The 27,009-nt window shown below is 35.2% G+C and overlaps 2 protein-coding genes across 4 annotated transcripts in view; one reads left to right on the top strand and one right to left on the bottom strand.

Moving 5' to 3' along the window:
- LOC135834674 (EGFR adapter protein-like) overlaps positions 1-27,009 on the top strand; it is a 249,375-nt gene that overhangs the window by 83,131 nt on the left and 139,235 nt on the right. The window lies entirely within an intron of this gene.
- LOC135834677 (uncharacterized) lies at positions 2,988-4,185 on the bottom strand. The gene is made up of 2 exons (XM_065348623.1): positions 3,946-4,185; positions 2,988-3,433 (listed from the first exon to the last, which is right to left on the bottom strand). Exons 1-2 carry the CDS (start codon positions 4,047-4,049, stop codon positions 3,109-3,111), a joined length of 429 nt encoding a protein of 142 aa, XP_065204695.1. The 5' UTR covers positions 4,050-4,185; the 3' UTR covers positions 2,988-3,108.

The raw sequence follows: 27,009 nt of genomic DNA on the forward strand, positions 1-27,009 counted from the left end.
TTACACCAGAATCCATTTTTACCCCCTCTGTAAGTTTTTTCAATTTTTAACCACGACCCACCAAAAATTTTTTTTTGAAAATAATATATGTTTTTTAGGGGTCAAAAACACATTTAAAAATGCTATTCGCATTTTTGTGCAGAATCATGATCATCGCTAAAACAGGCAAACAATGCTAAAAAAAACGTCATTTTGAGGGGAAAATATGGGGAGGGGGGTGAAAATTTTTGTGAGGATACCTCTTACGGATGTTCACAACATACCAAAAAATTAAAAAAATCGGTTCACATGAGGCTGAGAAAAAAATTTCTGTTGTAATTTCAGAAAAATGGGGCTTTCTCAAAAACGGGGGGAGGGTCTGGCGGTCTGAAAAACTTTCGTGACGGAAGGTGCTCAAGGGTACCCACCTATATCAACCCTGAGCTCTCGGGGGCAAATTCGCCATACTTATCCACCTATAGCGTTTGGGAAAAACGTGTATTTCCCTGGCCTCCTGTTTGCATTACACTCAAAACTGTCAATTGTCATAAATAAATTCACATAATGGTATATGAAATCGTACCAATAGGCATAATTGTTCGACTGCGATGATGATAATTCCCCGTGTAGTTTGTTTGCTCAACAATTTGTAATATTTTTCATTTCGACTATGGAACAGTTGAATATTGTACATAATATGTATGTGTAACTATCACTGTAAAATGGCTAATGGTGAGTTGAATCGACAAACAGAGCAATTGTCCCATTAACAGGATTTTTTCAAGGTTAATGTCAATACGAGAATCATAAATTGCTTTTAAATGAGGTGAAAAAGCAGTTGTAGAAAGTAGAATACATACGTACTCATCAATAAGTTTTCTTTATGGACGTTTTGAACGTTTTTTTTTTTTTTTGTTTGTGAATAAAATCTGCGGGGCATTGATCAGTGCAATAGAGAATCACGCGTGTGATTTTTGAGTTTTCTATGCAGGTGCTGGGCAACATTGTTAGGGGTCTGAGAAGGGGTTTTCTCGAGAAAAAAAATTATCTGTAAGTATTCTGCACAGAGATGAAGAAATATGAAATAATCTGCACCTATTACAGAAATAAATTTGTCATATTTTTCGATATTATTCAACTTTGGGGGCTTCATGTAAGGGAACCAACATCATTTGTGGGACCAAAGTGAGGTTTTCTTTGAAATGTGGTGAGATCTAAAAGTATACTCTGTCCACTGTCCAGAAATGAAACATTTTCCAAAAATTTTTTACCGATATTAATTTCTCATTTTTTTTTACTTTGATTGTCTTTATAGGGAGCCAACATCATTTAGGAGGTGGTGATGCTTTTTCCGCAAGATTTTGCCCATAAATGAAAATTTTTCAGAATACTATTGGTTAATTCTCAAAAAAAAAAAAAAAGAAGAAGAAGGCAAATTTCGATACGCATCATTTTGAAAACCAACAGTCAGTTTTTTTTGGAAAATTTTAAGTGGGAATCATTTTTGTACAGGTGCCCCTGATCCCTTTTCTGGTTTTGGTCTCTATTCAATCCTCAGGGGGAGGAGGTACAATGATTGAAAATATTGTCACCCAAGGTCCGGTACATGTGTATGATCCGGATCATTTTAAGCAATTTGAACTTGATCCGTGATCCGGATCACGGCCCTGCTAGTCCTGCAAAAGTCCTGCTTTTTGCTGATGAGTCCTTCAAGTCCTACAGTTGTCCTGCTTTTCATCACTTTTCATCATGAAGCCTGATTTTTTCAATCGGGACATCGAATTAATTTCTCCTTTTTCCTGAATTTTGAAAATGAATCGTAGAAAAGGGCTCAATTGTCGACTTTTGTAGAACTTGAGTTACAAATAAAAACGCAAAAACATGACTGAGCTGTATTTCCTGAGGTTACACCAGTATCCAGAAAACGTGGAATGGACGTTTGGTGAAAAATAAATACATAAATGAAATGTGAATTATTTATGTCGCCAAGAGAGCTTCTCTCCACAAATTGCAAAATCACGTCGGAAATCCAAAAACAACTTTTTTTTTAGTAGGTAATTTTCTTCTCAAGCCAAAAAAATGCGAAACATTGTAATCAATCTGGTGATTTCTGAGGCCAATGCATTGCTGTTGTTTGAATGCGGGTTTCAGACACTTTGTGGAATTGAACACACTGAGCCGTAAATAAGGCATGATGCCTTTTGGGGACTTCGATACATTCTTTTAGTTCTCCACTCCCATAGGCTGAGGCAAGCAGGGTTAACTAACCGTTCAAAAATTTTCAAACGTTTCGAAATTCACTCTATTCCTCCAACGTAGTTCATTATGCAATCTGAATGCACAAAGGGTACCCCCGGATAAGATAGGCAAAATGCCCTTAACCTCGGATTTTGATGAAACTCACAGGGTATGTTTAGTACCCCCAAAAAACAATTTTGGGCCCATAGCCCGGGGGGCCAAAAGACGCGTTTTTCAGGGGAAAAATTCTGTATTAGCGCGTAATTAAGATAAATTTATTCTGTAAACGAATATAGTTAGAGGGTACATGGGGGTACCTCCCTGAATTTTTTCAGAATTTTTCATCGCATGGGGGGAGAAGGGCGGACAAAAGAAAACTTTTAATTGACATTACTCCGGAACGAAAAAACATACCAAAACGATTTTTTCGTCAAATATGTATCTTCAGGCCTACTTTCTATAGAACTCATCACTCGGCCATTGGAGTGGATAAATTCATCTTAATTACGCGCTGATACATAGTTTTCCCCTGAAAAACGCGTTTTTTGGCCCCCCGGGCTATGGGCCCAAAATTGTTTTTTGAGGGTACTAAACATACCCTGTGAGTTTCATCAAAATCCGAGGTTAAGGGCATTTTGCCTATCTTATCGGGGGGTACCCTTTATATGGATATTTGAACGTATTTAATTCAGTGTTGTACAAAATATGGATATTGGATACTTCTCTCTGATCGATTACAAAATTACTGCTTAAAGGATAAAAAAGATCAGTAGGTAATTATGCAGCTTTAATATCAATTAGGTATGTAACATAACATAAGAAGAAACATTCACAGTCGAGAAATTTTCGAGTAAAATTTTCTCCTTGGAGCTTTCACTTTTCTATTCTCGGTTAATTGCCAGTGTATGGTAACTGCTTCCAAATGGTACAAATACCGTCGTTGACAGCTAAAACCGTCACCGTATTTGGCTTCTGCCCTTTACTGTAAGTGTAACACTCGTCTTCTTTATCCCAATGACAAATGAGTATCTTGGCTGAGACCGTATCTGTTCCTTTACCGCATTTTTTTACTACTTTAACCTGCGATGAGGACTGGCATTTCGGATAACCCTTCATGAAGGGTCCATCTTTAGATTCCCCGATATCTTCCTTGATTATCTTCCTACAAAATTTTTCCATATTTTTTTTATTTCCGCAAAATTTTGTGGGATCAGTCCTGAAAAAAAATCAATAAGATTGTTCAGTATCAAGTAAGTTGAATTTACTGACAAAGGAATCTGCGCCGGTTCATTTGATTATTTTCATTATAAAAATTCAAAGACTTTGGATTTTTTGTGGCAAGTGGGTCGAAGAAATTTTAAAATGATTTAAAAAATCAAGTTCATTAGTCGAAATTAATCCTTTTAAAGAAAACACTGTCGTTGGATTCTCAAATGTAGTTAGCTCTCTTGAATGGAGCGACCTAAATTTGGTAAAAACTAAAATAGATAAAAAATTGATGCATGTAGATTGTAGAAATTTTTTAAAAATTTTTCAATGGGCAAAATCATTCTAGATGAGCACAATTTAAAGAAAAACCCTTCCCTGGCCAGAATTCTTCTAAACCGAACTTTTTTCCGTTCTTGTTTGGGAGCTCGCTAATTCTCAAAAATTGTTACTCCATAATTGAGTTATTTTTTAGAAGAATTCGAGTATGGCAAATATGGTACATCGCTTTGGTTATCTTACCCTTCAAAGTTAGCGAAATCCTCTTTAGTTATTTTTAAGTTACCCAATGCGCATAGAAAAATGCACGATAACATCAAACATACACCGATAACTTTCACTGCCATCTTACACGTGTAATAAAATCAAATTCGAATTTCACAGAGAAAAGGCTGCGAACAATAACTTTACGTCGAAGTACGATTTTCACCATAAAAATGTTTTCAAAAGACTGCGATCAAGCTCCTGATTTTTTTTCATTTTATAATCATTTTTACATCATATTTTATTGCTTAATGTGTGAAGAAATTTGGGAAAACTCGTATTTCTCTGGCCTTTTGTTTGCATTACACTTAAAACTGTCATAAATGAATTCACATAATGGTACATGAAATCGTACCAACGGGCATAATTGTTCTATGGCAATTCTCCGCGTAGTTTGTTTGCTAAGCAATTTGTAATATTTTTCACTTCGACTACAGGGCAGTTGAATATTGTATGTATGTTTGCACCTATCATTGCGATGGTATACGTAACCAGTATTGAAAATGGCTAATGGTGAGTTGAATCGACAAACAGAACAATTTTCCCATTTACAGGATTTTTCCAAGGTTAATGGCAATCCGCGAATCATAAATTGCTTTTCAATGAGGCAAAAAAACAGTTGTAAAATGTAGAATGCGTATGTACCACTCATCAATAAGTTTTCTTTATGGACGTTTTAAATGTTTTTTTGTGGATAAAGTCTGCAGGATTTATCAAGTGATATTCGTGCAATAGGTAATCACGTACGCGAGTGTTACTTTTTTTTTTTTTTTTTTTTTGATTTTGTGGACTCTACGTAGGTGCCTGGTCAACTTTGTTGGAGTGCTGAAGAAAGGTTTCTCTTGAAAAAAAAAAAAAAAACTATCCAGAAGTATTCTGCTCAGAGATGAAAAATTTTCAAACAATTTATACCCACTGACATTATGTTCTTACCTTTTTCGATAGGTAGTTAATATTCAACTTTGGGGGCTTCATACAAGGGGACCAACACCATTTCGAGGACCAAAGGTGGGTTTCCTTGAAAATGTGGTTACCTAAAAGTACTCTGTCCAGAAATGAAACATTTTCAAAAAAAATTGTACCAATATCAATTTTGCATTTTTTCTAATTTTTTTTTTTTTTTTTTTTAATTTGAAGGGCTTTATAGGGAACCAACATCATTTTGGGAGACCGTGGGAAGGTTTTCCCTAAAGAGGTGGTTTTTTAGAAAGATTCTGACCATACTTAAATGAAAAATCTTCAGAATATTATTACAGATATCAGTTTTTCATGATTTTTCATGGGTGGAGGGTAGGGGGGATGGCTTAATGTGGTCGAAAGAGATGATGGAAGTCGCTTGACAAAGGCAATGAATTTACAGTTTGAGTCTGAACCTGAACCTAAACCATAATCAGTACTTATCTCGCATAATTCAGATGTGACTCAACCTCCATTCAAAATTTATTGACTGTACTCAGTTTAAAACTCAATTATCTACTTGATGCGCCAACCATATAGAAATGGATGAAAAATTCAAATTGGAGTTTTTGACGGCTACATTTTGGATGCAGAATCCAGGAAACGTTCTGCACATGCGCCAGTTTACAAGTGTTGGCAATGTGGTTGGCTGTGTTGCAACGCTGAACCATCTCTCTCTCTCCACCAGCGTCAGTCAGACCCTGATCAATCAGCACACTGTAAACATTAAATCTGGCGCATGCGCACAAGTTTCCTGGATTCTGCAATTCTGCACCCAAAATGTAGCTGTCAACTTTGGCCAATTTTTCAAAGTAGAATTGAAGAGGTCTATTCCAAAGTGGCTCAAGTCATTTTTTCCCTCAAAAAATAAGTTTGAAATTTTAGTTGCTAAAATTTGTTCTGCTTCGAGAGGTCGGTGCACCTTTCTTTTCTTTGGACATAGAACAATCGCTTGTAGAAAAATTATTTTGAAAAATCGATGACTTGACCCACTTTTGAAGTAAAAATCTCCGTAAAACGTGCATTTTTTTCAAAATGACTTAACCCACTTTGGAATAGAGCTCTTCAATTATTCGTCCATTTATATATGGTTGACGACTTGATGCAATGTAAAGCTATATGAAAAATGTCAACTTGAGTAGTATTGTCCAGAAAACTGAAGAAGCTTTCAATCAGTGGATCATATATATCCAAAACAAACATTGTAAGGTGGCATTATAGCCTCACTGTCCTCTCAGTGCATTTTGTAATGATTCTTAAGTTGATGAAGATCCTATAGGACTTGGTTATTCCATCCTTTAGGTCTTGACAACTTAGGGATCGTTTGATTTATTAAGGTAAGATGTAGGTACCTGTGAATTCAAAGTATTATCGAATCCCAGCAGGGGGTCCGCGCTAATATTATGATATGGGTGGGGAGTTCGCATTTATAACATCGTAATATTATTGGTTATTATATTTCCCCCATTGTTTGGTAAAAGTAGCGCAAGCCTATCAGCTTTTGAGATCGATTTCAGAACTTTTAGGTGCTTTAGGTACAACTTTAGCTAGGTTTGATCTCGAAATCACTTCTTGTTCATCCGTCGTGGTAGATAAGTGAGTTTAGTACAGACCCGTACTTAGGTGATCTATGAATCGTTGGACTTGAGCATTTAGTCCGCTTTCCTTCAACTTAATCGTTTGAAAGTGTATCTTCTACTCTGTTTGCCCCTATTAGGGATTGGTGAATTTGTATCTTCATTGGTGAATTTGAACAGAATTAGGTGGTAGAGCATAGTGTCTCTGTTCTAATTACGCTATTTTGGTGAATTTGTATATTGGCAAAATGTGTATATTTGAGAAAACCGTATAATATGTATTTAAGAGAATGTAATTACAACAATTACATTGGAGTAACTAACGAATGTGTTATTATTTCACGAAAGTGAGCCTAATTAATACATTGTTTGGTTTTTATGTTGATGTATCTGACATTATAGTGGTAGCCGCAGAGCTAGCAAGGGGTAAGTGTAAATAGTTCCTTCTTGATGTTACAAAGAGCCGTATAAGGCTACTGGTAATCTTTCACTCATTAAGGAATATTTCTCATCCTCTATTCTATCACAATACTGCTTGTATACAGTCTAACAACATGATCCTGATATTGCACAGCTCAGTGTGTTGGTCTCATTGGGTGAAAATCTGCTGATGATATGAGACAAAACACGTGGCTGGAATTGCAACACTTTCTGCCAATACTCTTCTGCTCATTAATCAGAGCACATATTTTTTTATGCGATTAATTCTGCTAATGTCCAATATTTATGAAATTTTTTTTGGCTCTACCAGGGATTGAATCCGGGTCCCTGAGTTGGAGAGCAACTTTTCCACTTACCTAACCACTGGGACATTTGATGGAGTGAATGCAAATATTTCTATATGCTATGCTATAACATTCACGTAAAATACCACATTTATGTATGTTATTTAGCCAATACACGAAAGAATATTCCAAAAAACAGGTTAGTGGTGTATTTTGTAGTTGGTTTCTTCCCACGACGAATAAACACACCATGTAATTTGAGAGCGCTGCTCGTACAACAATGACCATGCTAATTTCAATGTGAATGTCGACCCATCCACATCCATTACTTTTGGATGCCACATGTTGATGTGAATTTCGACCCTATGTTGAGCCAATTGTTGATGCAACTGCTAACCAATGCTGATCGGCGTTCATGTCAACAATTGACTCTACACAGGGTCGAAATTGAAGACGTCATAACAGAAAGGGGTATGTATCGCACCTTGGGAGTAATAAGGTTACATCTAAAAAAAAATTGGTTTTGACATTTTTGCATTTTTGGGGTTTGTATGACCCCCCTCAACCAAAAATAACACTTTGAGTTGGGTACATTATCTAGATCTTGTAAAAAACGCAAATGGCCTAAATCAAAATCCCAACAACATTGCAAGTTGCTTGGGGTTATAAGGGTAGGTAGGTACATCTCAAAGAACTCCTCTTTTTTTGAGCAAATTTCATACATAGGGTAAATGTGCCTAAGTTTGCGCGCTTCCTAAGATTGCGCAGTAACAATTTCTCAGAACCAGTGAGAGTTACAACATTTGATACAGCCTTTACTTGAAAGAAGAATCAAAATGACCATACTTCACGATTTTTGGTGATGGTAGCACCAAGTGTTGCAAATTGACAAGCAAAAAACTTAGACGCGTTTTTCAGGGGAAAAATTCTGTATTAGCGCGTAATTAAGATAAATTTATTCTGTAAACGAATATAGTTAGAGGGTACATGGGGGTACCTCCCTGAATTTTTTCAGAATTTTTCATCGCATGGGGGGAGAAGGGCGGACAAAAGAAAACTTTTAATTGACATTACTCCGGAACGAAAAAACATACCAAAATGATTTTTTCGTCAAATATGTATCTTCAGGCCTACTTTCTATAGAACTCATCACTCGGCCATTGGAGTGGTGGGTCAAGCTCAAAAGCTCAAAAAACTCTCAAAAAACAACGTTTTTTACGTTTTTCTTCAAAAATATGGACAAAGGGCGGAAATCGAAGAGAACCAAGTTGTTCAGCGTGAAATTTTACCTCAAAATGTGTAATTGAAAATTCATTTATACCGCGTGATCGTAAAACTACACGTGCAGAAGTATTTGTGCTTATATCAAGATAGCTTGAAGGGTATTCCTGGGTAAAATAGATGAAATGCCTCCGTCCTCGGATTTCTGAAATGTTGATGAAACATTGTTGGGTTACCATTAAAAAAAAATTTCTTAGCCAAAAAATTCCCCCCACCCCAACTACCTTGCTCACAATAGCGAAAAAACGTCTTTTTCAGGGGAAAAAATCATGCTTCAACGAGTTTTAAAAAAAAAGATCTGTATTCACTCAAAATACTTGAAGAAGATATGATCCTAGCAACGTGAATTATCATCTTTCAATATTTTTTACCCCCCCCCAACCCTCCCAAAAAAAAAAAAAGATTAACAAATTTTCAATCGCTCAGTAGAACCCTAAAAGTGGCCTTGGATATTGACATCAATAGTATAAAATATGTACATATGTATATATACAGTTGTTCAGGGCCCATGTGGCATCTTTTTTTGTTGTTGAATGGTAAACTGGCATCTTTTTTACAAACTGGCATCATTTTGCGGATGCCACTTTAACATTGCTGTTATTTGATATCCTACAGGTCCGTACATTCCAAAAATAGGGTTAGTTTGGTGATGCCACTTTACCTGATATACAACCGCCCACACCCCTCAGGTTCAAAGACAATATGTGGTAATGTGGCATCTAGCATGTTTTACAACGTAGCGCGCGTAGCGCGCCATGTTACAGTGCTCCCCTCGCGCTACCCGCCTATAAAGGAAGCTCTTTTGTGCTCGTATGTCATACGCACGTGCGGAGTAGCGCAACTGTACTATTACATGCCGAAAAATATTTTTGAAGTTGAAGATTAGTGAAGATGCCAGTCTCCTGTATATATTCTTGGATGCCAGAATACCGTCGAACGACTATTCATAGCCGCATACAGGTAAACTCATAACGTTTTGTATAAAATACAAACTCACGTCCCACCTGTAACTTCGTTGCTGTGCATGCGCTCGACGCGTCACCCCATAGGCCTGATAGTACTCGATGTTAGGCCGCGTTATATTCGTTAACTTGATTTTTGGGTGACCTGTGGAGAGGTATCTCATTGCCGAAACATCAATTTTTCAGAAAAAGCTTTTTTTCAAAAGTCCCATACGTCTCTGTTTTTCGCAAATAGCTTTTTAACAAAGCATCCCACAGAAAAATAACCAGCTCTAAGCAGAAAGAAAAGTTTATTCTCTACAATTTCCTTCATTGCATTTTTTTCCTAGGATGCATACTTTTCCCATAAAATCACTGTTTAGACTGAAAAATACGAAAATTCGGACCTGTATAATCAACTTTAAATTGAAATTGAGCAGTCAAAAATTTATTTTAGACGATTTTTGACCACGCCATGTGAAAGAGGACATCTTCAACCACCAAAATCACCAAAAAGAACGTAAAAAACGTAAAAAATGATTCTTGGCAATAAACACCTTTTCCTCATATCCTCATACCTATTAATTAGGCTATGTACTCATTTGAAAATTGAGTCAAAAGAGAAAGTGTATAAACGGCAATCTCACGTCCCTGCTCAAACTACCTTGTAGATTCATATGGCACCTCATCGAAAAGTCACGTCCTAAAAAGGTTACGAGTTTGTCAAAACGTTATGAGTTTGCTGGTTAATCTATAAAAAAGTTACGAGTTTACCCCCTAGAATATTTATATGGAGGAGACTATATAATGAAAGTACATATTTAAGTATTTGAGATTCTGCGTCGATCTATGCTATTGCTGTCAAAATCCAAGGCAATTTTTAGGGTTTTAATGAGCGATTGAAAATTTGTTAATCTCATTTTTTTTGGGAGGGAGGGTAAAAAATATTGAAAGATGATATATTTCTGAAAATGAGGAAATATTTTGGAACGCAGTGATTCCAATATTTTAGGTTTCAAAAAATCGAGAAATATTGCAAAAAATTCCTAAATTTTTGATGATTTTTCAAAATTGTCAATAACAATTAAAAATAATAGCATAGAATGGACTCAGAATCTCAAATATATTCATTTAGGACTGGGTCGTCATTTTTCTCAAAACAAATTGGGTACAGGAGCTACATGCAGTGAAAAAAACACGCTTTTTTCGAAAATACCCCAACTTTGAGGGCACATGTTTTCCCTTTAGGGGCACTTCTGGAGCTATAGAATTTTTCTGTACAACTTTCAACTCAAAATTATGGTTTTTGCTGAAATTGGTAAAAATCCACAGTTTTTTTTTTTTTCATAATCTACCCAATTTACTACACGCGTAGTATAGGTAGTTAGGTATACCTATGATGTTTTCAATGCATGGTAACTCACATAACAATTTAATCATCGGTCCCAAAAAGAAACCTTTCAGATAGTTTTGAGTTAGATACTACTTGAAAAGTACTTGTAATTCAAGGAAACCTTGATTGAGAAGTTGCATGGCGTAAATAGCGCCATAAAGAAGCATTTTTCACAAAAAATCTAATTTTTGGGCAACCCCTCTCCCAAATATGACCGTTAGGAGGGTCCAATTGCAAATCAAACTTCATAATATTCGTGTTCAGCGAGTTCGATTCACATGATAAGGATACCCATATTGTCACTAGATATACTTTCGCTCTAAAATTTGGAGAGGGTGTGCCCTATGGCCAAAAAATTGGAGTTTAAGGAAGTTAGTTGGTTTTCTATTGTTTTTGGAGCCCAGCATGCAAAATTACGGATCGCTTTTTTTTGGATGGTGCCATGACACAAAAAACACAATTTTGAGTATTTTTTGAGTTTTTGAAGATGGCCCACCTGGAGGGAAAATTTGAAAAAATACCAATTATAGTATTCATGCAGATACATTTTTGAATAAATATTTCATGTGCTTGAATTATTTAGGTTTGGAGATACGGCGGTTTCAAATTTTCTTTTGTCAATATCTCTCTCCTGGGGGCCAACAATTTTTGAAAAAAAATTCACGTTGCTAGGATCATTATCTTCTTCAAGTATTTTGAGTGAATACAGATCTTTTTTTTTTAAACTCGTTGACGCATGATTTTTTCCCCTGAAAAAGACGTTTTTTCGCTATTGTGAGCAAGGTAGTTGGGGTGGGGGGAATTTTTTGGCTAAGAAATTTTTTTTTAATGGTAACCCAACAATGTTTCATCAAAATTTCAGAAATCCGAGGACGGAGGCATTTCATCTATTTTACCCAGGAATACCCTTCAAGCTATCTTGATATAAGCACAAATACTTCTGCACGTGTAGTTTTACGATCACGCGGTATAAATGAATTTTCAATTACACATTTTGAGGTAAAATTTCACGCTGAACAACTTGGTTCTCTTCGATTTCCGCCCTTTGTCCATATTTTTGGAGAAAAACGTAAAAAACGTTGTTTTTTGAGAGTTTTTTGAGCTATTGAGCTTGACCCACCACTCCAATGGCCGGGTGATGAGTTCCATAGAAAGTAGGCCTAAAGATACATATTTGACGAAAAAAATCGTTTTGGTATGTTTTTTCGTTCCGGAGTAATGTCGATTTAATGTTTTCTTTTGTCCGCCCTTCTCCCCCCATGCGATGAAAAATTCTGAAAAAACTCATGGAGGTACCCCCATGTACCCTCTAACTATATTCGTTTACAGAATAAATTTATCTTAATTACGCGCTGATACAGAGTTTTCCCCTGAAAAACGCGTTTTTTGGCCCCCCGGGCTATGGGCCCAAAATTGTTTTTTGAGGGTACTAAACATACCCTGTGAGTTTCATCAAAATCCGAGGTTAAGGGCATTTTGCCTATCTTATCGGGGGGTACCCTTTATATGGATATTTGAACGTATTTAATTCAGTGTTGTACAGAATATGGATATTGGATACTTCTCTCTGATCGATTACAAAATTACTGCTTAAAGGATAAAAAAGATCAATAATTATGCAGCTTTAATATCAATTTAGGTATGTACGTAACATAACATAAGAAGAAACATTCACAGTTTCGAGTAATTTTCTCTTTGGAGCTTTCACTTTTCTATTCTCGGTTAATTGCCAGTGTATGGTAACTGCTTCCAAAAGCTACAAATACCGTCGTTGACAGCGAAAACCGTCACCGTATTTGGCTTCTGCCCTTTACCGTAAGTGTAACACTCGTTTTCTTTATCCCAATGACAAACGAGTATCTTGGGTGAGATGATATCTGTTCCTTTACCGCATTTTTTTACTACTTTAACCTGCGAGGACTGGCATTCCGGATAACCCTTCATGAAGGTTCCATCTTTAGATTCCCCGATATCTTCCTTGATTATCGTCCTACAAAATTTTTCCATATTTTTTTTGTTTCCGCAAAATTTTGTGGGATCTGTCCTGGAAAAAAAAATCAATAAGATTGTTCAGTATCAAGTAAGTTGAATTTACTGACAAAGGAATCTGCGCCGCACACTGGACCGGCCTAATGAAAAGTGCGCGCATGGACCCAAAAAAAATACCAAATAAATATGTTTTTTTTTGGTTCTGTAGGAGGTACATGCTTCCCCGAATCCGAAAACACTCAAAACAAAATTTCCATATGCCCCGTCCCTCCCCTAACGCGACCAATCGTTGCGCGCGACATTGCACTGTCGCGCCACCCATGCACGTTGACACTTATGCAGGTAATTGCTTGCTCTTAATTAGCGGGTAAAAACGCGTGAAAATTTATGGAAAAAACGTGATTATGAAGTGAAAAGTGTACTTTTTTCATTTGTTTGAATAAGATTTTCGAATGTGATACTGTTTTTAAGAAAACTGACAGCAAAGGAAGTGGTACTTTTAAGCTGTTTTTACCTGTTTGTTGTACTATTACTTGTTCGGATCAAGGTGGATCAAAAAAATTTTCGTGAAAATCTATTAATTTGAATGTGTTTTTTAAGGTTATGGTAGTTGTAGCTGCGGAAACTTGCGGATTTTTGATTTATTGTCGTTTTTTTCAAGTTTAAACATGTAAAATTTGTGAATTTTCACTGAAATCGAACTTTATGGAATCTTTCATGTATCTTTAGGTCATTTTTTCGTGTTTTAAAACTTTTTAAAGTTTTTTATGATATTGTACGACTAGTTATACTTGAGGTAGTACCTATATTGTTGGGTGGTTTTCTTTGGTTTATCTGCAAGTTGCAGAATTTGGAACAGTTTGGTATCTAATTTTTGTGTTTGAATACGTGTCTCAAAATCTAAAACGTATAATCTAGGGTGTTTCGAATGCGATGAATCCATTTTTGACATCATTTTTGTGAAATTTCCCAAAGGTGGACCAGGGGAGAGGGGGTCGAAAATGAAAATTTGCAAAAAAGTCGTGTTTGGTATCAAAATATATGTTTTTTACCTTCCTGAATTCATTTCCGACATAATTTTTGTGAAATTACCCAAAGGTGGATCAGGGGAGAGGGGGTCGAAATCCAAAATTCACAAAAAAAATCGTGTTTGGTATTGAAATATATGTTTTTTACCTTCCTGAATCCATTTTCGACATAATTTTTGTGAAATTACCTAAAGGTGGACTAGGGGAGAGGGTTCGAAATCCAAAATTCGCAAAAAAGTTGTGTTTGGTCTCAAAATATATGGTTTTTTCGAAATATTGAAGAACAAAATTTCAAAACACGAATTTATAAAAACATGCAATAGATTTGCAAATTTTCAACTGCTCCGTAGAACCTTGAAAGTTCAAAAACATGTTGGGTAGCGATAGGAGAGAAAAAACCACGAATTTTTCGAAAATCCCTCCAGCCAATTTCTGTCTTCCAGGGAGCACCTCTTGAGCCAAAATGTTTTCTGAGTGTCTTTCAATTCAAAGTAAAGGTCTCTGCTGAATTTGGTCAAAATCCGCTGACTTTTTTTTGGAAAATTCACCCTAACCCTTGATATTTCCATGAGACTCAATAAAAATATGAAAATTTTTTATTTGGATGAAACATTTGATTGTTTCCTTTTTGATTTTTTATCATGAAAAATATTAGGTACCGAAGTAAATGAATAGGAGAGGACTAAAAAATTTGAAAGAACATTGAAATTAAAAATGATATAAATGTAACTATTCGAAATAATGTTTAAAAAATGGAAATGATTTTAGAATTTAAAAAAAAATCGCATTTGAAACTAGGTCTCCCAAAAAAACTGATGAAAAATTAATATTAAAATTCATGATATTGACTTTGAGTTTTCAATATTATTAGGTATCTTAAGTAGGTAGGTGCCTAGTTATTTGCTGAAAATGCACATATAGTATACTTAAGTACTTGACTACTTGTATGAATTTTTGAGGAAAATAGCTAAAATCTCATTTTAAATTTAGGCCATAAAAAAAATTAAGAAAACCTGGTTAAAGAAACGAAAAATTGAAACAGCTGAAAATTAGAAGAAATTATAAATTACAATTCACTATTATCAGCTTTGAATTTTCAATAGTATTGTCTGAAGTAGGTATGTAGTTAATTGCAAGAAATATGATCATTTTTTTGAAAATTTTCAAATTTTGACCCCCTACCCCCCACTTCTCGAACCCTGATCCTCGGAGCGTAAAAATAGTGTGAAATTCGAATTCTACACCTTCGAAAACCTACATATCGATATGTATGATCATTTTTTTGAAAATTTTCAAATTTTGACACCCCCACCCCTTGAACCCTGAACCTCGGATCATAAAAATAGTGTGAAATTCGAATTCTACGTCTTCGAAAACCTTCATATCGATATGTATGATCATTTTTTTGAAAATTTCAAAAATTTTGAGCGAGTACCACCCCCCCAGTGGGGTTAGGGGTAAAATTGATACCAAAATCGAATTTATCTTGAAAAATTACATAAGAGAAGGTCATATTTTTTATGTTGTGGGTCATCATTTCTCAAAAAATTGACATGCGCGCATATTTCATTAGGCCGGTCCAGTGTGCGCCGGGTCATTTCATTATTTTCATTATAAAAATTCAAAGACTTTGCATTTTTTGTGGCAAGTGGGCCGAAGAAATTTAAAAATGATTTAAAAAATTAAGTTCATCAGTCGAAATTAATCCTTTTAAAGAAAACACTGTCGTTGGATTCTCAAATGTAGTTAGCTCTCTTGAATGGAGCGACCTAAATTTGGTAAAAACTAAAATAGATAAAAAATTGATGCATGTAGAAATTTTTAAAAAATTTTTCAATGGGCAAAATCATTCTAGATGAGCACAATTTAAAGAAAAACCCTCCCCTGACCAGAATTCTTCTAAACCGAACTTTTTTCCGTTCTTGTTTGGGAGCTCGCTAATTCTCAAAAATTGTTACTCCATAATTGAGTTATTTTTTAGAAGAATTCGAGTATGGCAGGTACATGCTTTGGTTATCTTACCCTTTAAAGTTAGCGAAATCCTCTTTAGTTATTTTTAAGTTACCCAATGCGCATAGAAAAATGCACGATAACATCAAACATACACCGATAACTTTCACTGCCATCTTACACGTGTAATAAAATCAAATTCGAATTTCACAGAGAAAAGGCTGCGAACAATAACTTTACGTCGAAGTACGATTTTCACCATAAAAATGTTTTCAAATGATTTTTTTTCATTTTATAATCATTTTTACATCATATTTTATTGCTTAATGTGTGAAGAAATTTGGGAAAAACTCGTATTTGTCTGGCCTTTTGTTTGCATTACACTTAAAACTGTCATAAATGAATTCACATAATGGTAGGTACATGAAATCGTACCAACGGGCATAATTGTTCGATGGCAATTCTCCGCGTAGTTTGTTTGCTAAGCAATTTGTAATATTTTTCACTTCGACTACAGGGCAGTTGAATATTGTATTTATGAATGCACCTATCATTGCGATGGTATACCTAACCAGTATTGAAAATGGCTAATGGTGAGTTGAATCGACAAACAGAACAATTTTCCCATTTACAGGATTTTTCCAAGGTTAATGGCAATCCGCGAATCATAAATTGCTTTTCAATGAGGCAAAAAAAACAGTTGTAAAATGTAGAATGCGTATGTACCACTCATCAATAAGTTTTCTTTATGGACGTTTTAAATGTTTTTTTTTGTGGATAAAATCTGCAGGATTTATCAAGTGATATTCGTGCAATAGGTAATCACGTACGCGAGTGTTACTTTTTTTTTTTTTTGATTTTGTGGACTCTACGTAAGCGCCTGGTCAACTTTGTTGGAGTGCTGAAGAAAGGTTTCTCTTGAAAAAAAAAAAAAAAAAAAAAACTATCCAGAAGTATTCTGCTCAGAGATGAAAAATTTTCAAACAATTTATATACGTACTGACATTATGTTCTTATCTTTTTCAATAGGTAGTTAATATTCAACTTTGGGGGCTTCATACAAGGGGACCAACACCATTTCGAGGACCAAAGGTGGGTTTCCCTGAAAATATGGTTACCTAAAAGTACTCTGTCCAGAAATGAAACATTTTCAAAAAAAATTGTACTAATATCAATTTCACATTTTTTCTCATTTTTTTTTTTTTTTAATTTGAAGGGCTTTTTAGGGAACCAACATCATTTTGGGAGACCGTGGGAAGGTTTTCCCTAAAGAGGTGGTTTTTTAGAAAGATTCTGACCATACCTAAATGAAAAATCTTCAGAATATTATTACAGATACAGTTTTTCATGATTTTTCATGGGCGGAGGGGAGGGGTCGAAAGAGATGGAAGTCGCTTGGCACAGGCAATGAATTTACAGTTTGAGTCTGAACCTGAACCTAAACCATAATCAGTACTTATCTCGCATAATTCAGATGTGACTCAACCTCCATTCAAAATTTATTGACTGTACTCAGTTTAAAACTCTCAATTATCTACTTGATGCGCCAACCATATAGAAATGGATGAAAAATTCAAATTGGAGTTTTTGACGGCTACATTTTGGATGCAGAATCCAGGAAACGTTCTGCACATGCGCCAGTTTACAAGTGTTGGCAATGTGGTTGGCTGTGTTGCAACGCTGAACCATCTCTCTCTCTCTCCACCAGCGCGTCAGTCGGACCCTGATCAATCAGCACACTGTAAACATTAAATCTGGCGCATGCGCACAAGGTTTCCTGGATTCTCCAATTCTGCATCCAAAATGTAGCTGTCAACTTCGGCCAATTTTTCAAAGTAGAATTGAAGAGGTCTATTCCAAAGTGGGTTAAGTCATTTTTTCCCTCAAAAAATAAGTTTAAAATTTTAGTTGCTAAAATTTGTTCTGCTTCGAGAGGTCGGTGCACCTTTCTTTTCTTTGGACATAGAACAATCGCTTGTAGAAAAAATTATTTTGAAAAATCGATGACTTGACCCACTTTTGAAGTAAAAATCTCCGTAAAACGTGCATTTTTTCAAAATGACTTATATAACCCACTTTGGAATAGAGCTCTTCAATGATTCATCCATTTATATATGGTTGACGACTTGATGCAATGTAAAGCTATATGAAAAATGTCAACTTGAGTAGTATTGTCCAGAAAACTGAAGAAGCTTTCAATCAGTGGATCATATATATATCCAAAACAAACATTGTAAGGTGGCATTATAGCCTCACTGTCCTCTCAGTGCATTTTGTAATGATTCTTAAGTTGATGAAGATCCTATAGGACTTGGTTATTCCATCCTTTAGGTCTTGACAACTTAGGGATCGTTTGATTTATTAAGGTAAGATGTAGGTACCTGTGAATTCAAAGTATTATTGAATCCAAGCAGGGGGTCCGCGCTAATATTATGATATGGGCGGGGAGTTCGCATTTATAACATCGTAATATGTATTATTGGTTATTATATTTCCCCCATCGTTTGGTAAAAGTAGCGCAAGCCTATCAGCTTTCGAGATCGATTTCAGAACTTTTAGGTGCTTTAGGTACAACTTTAGCTACGTTTGATCTCGAAATCACTTCTTGTTCATCTGTCATGGTAGATACGTGAGTTTAGTACAGACCCGTACTTGGGTGATCTATGAATCGTTGGACTTGAGCATTTAGTCCGCTTTCCTTCGACTTAATTGTTTGAGAGTGTATTTTCTACTCTGTTTGCCCCTATTAGAGATTGGTGAATTTGTATCTTCATTGGTGAATTTGAACGTGATTAGGTGGTAGAGCATCAGTGTCTCTGTTCTAATTACGCTATTTTGGTGAATTTGTATATTGACGAAATGTGTATATTTAAGAAAACCTTACTATGTATTTAAGAGAATGTAATTTAATACAACGATTACATTGGAGTAACTAACGAATGTGTTATTATTTCACGAAAGTGAGCCTAATTAATACATTGGTTGGTTTTTATGTTGACGTATCCGACATTATAGTGGTAGCCGCAGAGCTAGCAAGGGGTAAGTGTAAATAGTTCCTTCTTGATATTACAAAGAACCGTATAAGGCTGCTGGTAATTTTTCACTCCTTAAGGAATATTTCTCATCCTCTATCCTATCACAATACTGCTTGTATACAGTCTAACAACATGATCTTGATATTGCACAGCTCAGTGTGTTGGCCTCATTGGGTGAAAATCCGCCAGTGATATGCGACAAAACACCTGGCTGGAATTGTAACACTTTCTGCCAATACTTTTCTGCTCATTAATCAGCGCACATATTTTTTTATGCGATAAATTCTGCTAATGTCCAATATTTATGAAATTTTTTTGGCTCTACCAGGGATTGAATCCGGGTCCCTGAGTTGGAGAGCAACTTTTCTACTTACCTAACCACCGGGACATTTGATGGAGTGAATGCAAATATTTCTATATGCTATGCTATAACATTCACATAAAATATCACATTTATGTATGTTATTTAGCAAATACACGAAAGAATATTCCAAAAAACAGGTTAGTGGCGTATTTTGTAGTTGGGTTCTTCCCACGTGAAGAAACACACCTGTCACCATGTAATTTGAGAGCGCTGCACGTACAACAATAACCATGCTAATTTCGATGTGAATGTCGACCCATCCATATCCATCACTTTTGGATGCCACATGTCGATGTGAATTTCGACCCTATGTTGAGCCAATTGTTGATGCAACTGTCAACCAATGCTGATCAGCATTTATGTCAACAATTGGCTCTACACAGGGTCGAAATTTACATCAACATGAAGGATCCAAATGTGACGGATGTGGATGGATCAACATTGCTGGCGATTCGAATCAGACCGTCAATCTCTTCATTTTTGACTACACATTTTTTTTTTTTTTTTTTGATTTGAAAATTATATCGCTTCCACATTTTGCAATTATGACAACTTTGGCAGAAAATCATTTTTTATTTTTTCTCAAAATTTTGGATTATGGATTCAAAAATTTTTGACATAAGGTACGTAATAATATTTAAAATTTTCTGATTTTAATATTAGTATTACCTAGAGAAACTTTTCTGAAACTTTTCATATCCCTTCAAATTACAAAATGAACTTTGAGGCCATCTAATTCTGCTGGGGTCTCCAAGGGTTAAATTAATTGGGCAGCAGTTATTCTTTGATAAATTTAAATTAAATTGTGTAGCACAGATTCCGACGTTCTGTTTGATTTTGAGAAGCTATCGATTAGTTTTGGGCAGTGAAAGCGAGAGAGCTATGTTTGTTTGATTTTTGATGAATATTTTTTTGGCTTCTAGACCACCTTTCGCGCAGAAATATTAAACAAGTTGCCTACCTTAAGCATGCAAAACTGTGTATCTGAGAGTGAGAGATGCAGGATATTTGAAACATCGCGGCGACCACGTTTGAATGAATTGTTTTCAGAAGTTCATTTTTTGTCTATTGAAGATGAAGTCTGGAAATAGGTAGAACGTAGCTATTAAATCTCGATTCATTTTACATCAAATCACACTTGGTCAATGATTCAATGATCATTTCGGTCACGAATTATTTTATAAAACACCAAATGACAGACTGACTCCAAACCGTTTTTTTTGTTTTTTTTTTTTTTCAAGCAGTCATATTCAGACATCTAATCATTCGATTAATGCATTCCACTGAGCAGACGATACCCTATCGAGCGGTTCCACAGAACTCAGACTAGAAAAAAAAAGTAGTAGGTAAGATACGAGTACTAGAAAGAAAAAGAAACTGAAACGTGCGTGTATATGTACTTTACGACAGAATCTTCCTCCCGGATACGAGACGATATCTCGACTCGAGTCACGAGCCGCATGAATTTCTTGCATTTCCATTAAAGCAATAGCAAACTATACTGCTCGATGAGTATACGACGCGACGATAAATGGAAATGGGATTCTATTTTATGTGTGAAACACGATCGCGCCTCCACCGTCTTCAATTTCGAAACAATTAACGAAGAACAGGCGAAAAAATTGGTTCGCAGGGAAACGAGCTAATTTAAATATCGATAAGGAAGTTGACATGGTTTAAGAGCGAAATGTCGTTCGTGTCGTCACCCCCTCTGAAAAATGTTACACGACGGAAAAGCGATTTTCAATTTACGTGTTCGCGTTAATTTATTTCGGCTCACGATTTCCAGTTTCGAGCTTTCGACGACAACATTGTGTTTGACGTTTGTTGTCGACTCGACGCATAGTACGAGTACGAATTTCATTTCGTGACACGATCAAGTTTTTGATTTGTTTCGCGAAATTTTACGCGTCCACGGTGATGTTTTTTCCACTCCCTGGGTGAGTTAAATTCTCGTCCCTGAAGCCAACGAAGCGACTTGAAGCACGTGCTGGGAGCAGAAATTGATATCTAGATTGGATTCGAAGAAGGCAGACGAATTTTGTAATGGAATTTTTTTACATTTCGCAGTATACCTATATCTTAAGACTTCTTGGTGTTCTTTGTCTGTTTTTTTTCTTTTTCTGATGAATTTGAATATTCCGAGTGGTAGTTTTTATGTTTATTTTTTTTTTTTTCTTGTCAAAGAGTGCTGGGTATTTCTAAAGTCTTTCGTTCTCTTTTTCTTAATTGAGAAATACTTTATCACTGATGAATCTTGCTGTGGTGGCATTGTCACTTATTATCATCTTTTTCCATTTCATCTGGCGAATGTAGTATTTCTTACTCTTTTTGTGAAATTTTGTGGCTTTATAGCTTAGGGAATGTTGGTTTGATTGAGAGAAGCTTGACTATAGCAGTGATGACCAAATTTTGGATATTTAGTGTTCGGATTAGAACTCCTAATCAGAGAACCTATCAGCCACTCAGTCATCAATTTTGTTCATTTTTCTACCACAGCATGAGGAGCTAAGCATAGAGCAGCTCCAAAAAATTCTCAATCAGAAAAAAAATCTGCCTAAAGAAGTTGTACTACTTCCCATAAGTATAAAGAAATTTTTCAATTTTTATCCGTCAGATTCTAGTCTCAAAGGGTTAATTTTTCAGCCCCCTCAATACACTGACCACTTGAATTCTACAAAAATCAGAATGAGAATACACCATTGCAAGCAAATCTATATATTAATAGTATGACCGAATTCTTATGACACTGAGATCTCAGCAACGGCTGAACCGATTTTGCTCGGTGACCTCTCAAAAAAAAGGTTTTGACCCGTAGATGTGCAGGTTTTAATCAAAAGTTTGAAAAGTTGCACCAAAAAGCTCAAAAAAGCTCAAAAATTGATTTTAGCCTATACGTATCGCATTCGATGTATACACAGTAGTACGTATATTATACCTTGAAAGAGCATTGAAAAAAGTTAAATGTTGAAGAAAAAAGTTGAAAAAAAGTTGCGCCATAAAGCTCAAAAAAGCTCAATAATTGATTTTTAGCCTATACCTAACGCATTCGACGTATACACAGTAGTATGTTTATTATACCTTGAAAGAACATCAAAAGAAGTCAATTGTTGAAGTAAAAAGTTCACAAAAAAGTTGCGCCATAAAGCTCAAAAAAGCTCAATATTCATCAAAAAGCTTATTAGTAAGACCGAATTCTTTTGACTGCAAGATCTTAACAATGGCTGAACCGATTTTGCTCAGTGACCTCTCAAAAAATAACTTTTGAAACGTACATATTATGCAGGTTTTCATCAAAAGTTCTGAAAGTTGCACCATAAAGCTCAAAAAAGCTCAATAATTAATTTTTGCCTATATGTAGCGCATTTGATGTATACAGAGAAATACGTATATTATACCTTGAAAGAACACCAAAAGAAGTCAAAAGTCAATGAAAAAAGCTTACAAAAAAGCTCAATAATTGATTTTAACCAATGACCGGATTCTTATGACGCTGAGATCTCAGCAACGGCTGAACCGATTTTGCTCAGTGACCTCTCAAAAAAATATGTTTTGAACCATACATGTGCAGGTTTTTATAAAAAGTTCCAAAAGTTGAACTGTAAAGCTCAAAAAAGCTCAATAATTGATTTTCACCTATATGTAGCGCATTTGACATATACATATGTAGAAGTACGTATATTCTACCTTGAAAAAGCAACAAAAGAAGTCAAATGTCGAAGAAAAAAGTTTACAAAAAAGTTGCGCCATGAAGCTCAAGAAAGCTCAATAATTGATTTTTGCCTATACTTAGCGTATTCGATGTATACAGAGAAGTAAGTACATATGTTATACCTTGAAAGAGCATCAAAAGTAGTGGAATGTTGAAGAAAAAGCTTCACAAAAATAGTTGCACTGAAAAGCTCAAAAAAGCTCAATATTCGTCAAAAAGCTCATAGTATATCCAAATTCTTTTGACTCTGAGATCTCAGCAACAGCTGAACCGATTTTGCTCAGTGACCTCTCAAAAAATAGCTTTTGAATCGTAGATGTGCAGGTTTTTATAAAAAGTTCTAAAAGTTGCACTGTAAAGCTCAAAAAAGCTCAATAATTGATTTTCGCCTATACGCAGCGCATTCGACATATACAGAGAAGTACGTATATTATACCTTGAAAGAGCACCAAAAAAAGTCCAATGTCGAAGAAAAAAGTTTGCAAAAAAGTTGTGCCATAAGCTCGAAAAAGCTCAGTAATTGATTTTAACCTGTATACAGCGCATTCAACATGTATCAAAGAAGTACGTATATTATATCTTGAAAGAGCATCAAAAGAAATGGAATGTTGAAGAATAAAGTTAACAAAAATAACTGTGCTGTAAAGCTCAAAAAAGCTCAACATTCGTCAAAAAGTTTTGAAGGAAGCTTTGAGCCTAAACCTTTGTACCTATATTTCTTCAACCTTTTAAATCAATCGATTGTATGTGGTTTCAATCACCATCGTAAAAAGCTTAAAAAGCTGACGTTGGTACACTTTTTCAACCTTTGAAATCGATTGATCGCAGTTTCATTCGACATGGAACTTTTCTTTTGTGAGGGGGGGGGGGGTGAAAAATAAGGTAACCTTTGAAATCAATCGATTGTATGTAGTTTCAATCTTCATCATATAAAGCTGACGTTGGCACACTTTTTCAACCTTTGAAATCAATCAATTGTAGTTTCATTCCAAATGGAACTTTGGGGTGGGGGGGCGGAGTGAAATATAAAGTTTGAAATTGATCAATTATATGCATTTTCAATCTCCATCGTAAAAATCTGACGTAGGTATGATTAAACAGGGTGTCCAACGGTCCTTCTGGGTCACTAAAAGTCCTTCTTTTTGCCTATTGGTCCTTTCTTCCGAATTTTCTAATAATTCTGTCATTTAATAAAAATGAGAAATGGTGTTCTTTTACGTCTCAAACGGTATCAATTTTTCACAGCTTTCGCTCAGGCTAGATCATTTTTCTTTTCTTTTCTTTTCTCTGACCAAAATTAAAGGGTAAAAAAATATGACTCCTCAAATCAAAAATAATGCTGTTTTACTACTCAGGAATTGTGAATTTTTGAAAGCTTTTGCCCTCGCTTTGCTCGGGCATTTATTCATCTTTTTAACTATGGTGACTACCTTACCTATGAAATTTTCTGAAAACTTTCACAGCTTTCACCCTCGCTTCGCTCGGTCAGATTGCAATTCTGCTACAACAATTTTCAAACATTTCCTAAAATGGAAAAGTCAACTCGAGAAATTCCAAAAACATAATCTAATCAAGGCAAAATTCAAATAAATTTTTTATTCGACATTTTTGTTTCCAACATCCCTTTTTAAAAAATGGTTCGAACCACATCTGGCCAATTAGTTGGAAAAAATCTTGGCGTGGAAAGGGGGGGGGGAGTTTAGAGTAAAAAATTGGGAAAATCTAGCGACAAAAGTTGGAACAATGTCTCACTCTCACCTCCTCTCCATCTCCCACCACGCATCGTTTCGTCACGCCTCCGAAAATGTTTTGTGTGGAAAGTTTTTGGCTCACCTCTTTTTTATTATTATTACATTAAACAAATTTTTAGTGACTTTTTTGATTACTTTTTGGTTACTGGTAGTCATTAGACAAGAAATTTATCAGGTCTATTTGAATATTATTAATTTTTTTGTTTCTTTTAAAAATTATAAATTTTCGTAGTTTTTTTGGCAATTTTGTAAAAATGAATGAGGATGGGGGGGGGGGGTCAGTAGGTGCATTTTTAAATTTAAAAATGTCCTTCCAAAAGGTCCTTCCAAGGCCCTTCTTTTTAGTTTTCAGATTTTGTTGAACACCCTGTTGAAGTAATTCTAAAAAGTATGTAATTTACAATTGTAGTTTGGAACTTTCTTTTGTGGGGGGATGAAAAATAAGGATTTTCAACCTTTTAAATCGATCGATTTTATTTTCATTCGACATGGAACTTTCCTTTTGGGGGGGGGGGGCTGGTGGAAAATAAGGAGGGTATGCATGGTTAAAGTTTGAAATTGATCAATTATATGTATTTTCAATCTCCATCATGAAAAGCTGACGTTGGTACACTTTTTCAACCTTTGAAATCTATTGATTGTAGTTTCATTTGACATGGAACTTTTTTGTGGGTGGGGGGGGGAGATGAAAAATAAGGTAGGAATGATTAAAATAATTCTTGGATAAAATCAACACCTAATCAGTATATTATATAGATCAATATTTACAACAAAACCGCAATAATAAATTCAAATCAGTAAAATGCAAACCTAATCACCGTAGATCGCTGCAAAACCGGGATAAATATCACCCCCTCTCCCTTGAGTGTTAATTTTTATTGCACCCCTCGAGTTAGTTGAAAACGACATTTTTTGGAAATCGTTTGATTTTTGTCATACACCTAATCAGTATAAATGGATATTTACAGCAAAACCGCGATAATAAATTCAAGTAACGAGGAACTTCGACCATTTTATCTTTACAACAATTGATTTTTTTTCTTTTTGTATTAAGATTTTAATTAATAAAAAATATATTTATTTGGGAAATACATAATCGCACGACAGAAAAGGGTGTTTGAACGACAACAGCAAACACAGTAAAAGCTGTGGTAGCGACAACTTAGGTCTTTACAACGACAGGTTTTCAACGACAAAATAATGAGTCAGCGCAACTATTTTTAATTATGAATCACGACAAATCCTCCCGCCAAAAAAGCATGTCTAAGCGACAGAATAAAATTTTAAACGACAGAATAATGTACGACTAATTGAACGTCTGAAAATACACGAAAAAACGATTAATAAAATATTGGATTGGTGAGCTAGCAAAAATAATTAAAAATTGCTATGTGATGTTTGAGCTTCCGATGGACTTATTGAGATTGCAATTTACACAATAATATACCTTTGTGTTCTATAAGAATGTGTCAATTTTTCCAAAAAAATGAAGTTCATGACACTTTATGACATTCATTTACAAAAACATGGCGTGTGACTACAAGTCGAAAGACATTTGGGGAATAAGATCGAATGTACACCAATGAAAGGGGGGCTAAAAATCGCAATATCAAATGTAAAATGTGAACAAGGTGATGCTTGCGTGGACCAAAAAAAATCATGCTAAGACCGTAGAGAAATTTGCTGTGCTACACAAAATTTACCATTTTTTGAGAACTACCCATCTATCATCCTATGAAAATTTCTAATTTTTTTTTTCATTTTATTCGATTTGTTACGTTTTTGATAAAAATAAAAATAAAAATAGATGTGTTAACAGATATTTCTGTCGTGATTTTTTTTTTTTACTATTGTCGTTCAATTTTTTATTTTTCGTGGACATTTTTTATCTGTCGTGCAAATATATGATTGTGGTTCAATTTTCTTTGTGTCGTTCAATTTCTTTTTTGGTCGGGAAATTCTTTTATTTGTCGGGCCTGTCGTTTAGACCACCTATTCTGTCGTAACGATAAATCATACCCTGTTTATTTTAATTTTTAAATATTAAAAATTATTTTAATTAAAAAGTTACTATGAAATAATTACTTTTAATTTTATTGAATGAACCAAAAGCTGTGATACAACTATACCGTAACATATTCTTACATCGTTCCTTCCAATTCTATCTTCCCCCATTCTGACATTGAATCCGTTCAAACGTAGCGCATTTATGCGCGTTGTTAACGGGTTGCTAGTATGTACTAATTACACAGCAACGACCTTTATTACCACGTGCCATAATCTTCTCAGCACATTGCAGCTCTATAAAAAGGGTGCTTAATATAAAGGTTCAATTAGCAT

The sequence above is a fragment of the Planococcus citri genome, chromosome 2, assembly GCF_950023065.1.
Source record: "Planococcus citri chromosome 2, ihPlaCitr1.1, whole genome shotgun sequence".
Taxonomy (NCBI): domain Eukaryota; kingdom Metazoa; phylum Arthropoda; class Insecta; order Hemiptera; family Pseudococcidae; genus Planococcus; species Planococcus citri.

What these genes read in the sequence shown, in the direction of transcription:
- LOC135834677 (XM_065348623.1), bottom strand. Translation starts at nt 4,049, where the DNA reads ATGGCAGTGAAAGTTATCGGTGTATGTTTGATGTTATCGTGCATTTTT. An exon ending in GATTTCGCTAACTTTGAAGG is followed by an intron (nt 3,434 to 3,945) that starts GTAAGATAACCA and finishes ATTTTTTTTCAG; the next exon opens with GACTGATCCCACAAAATTTT.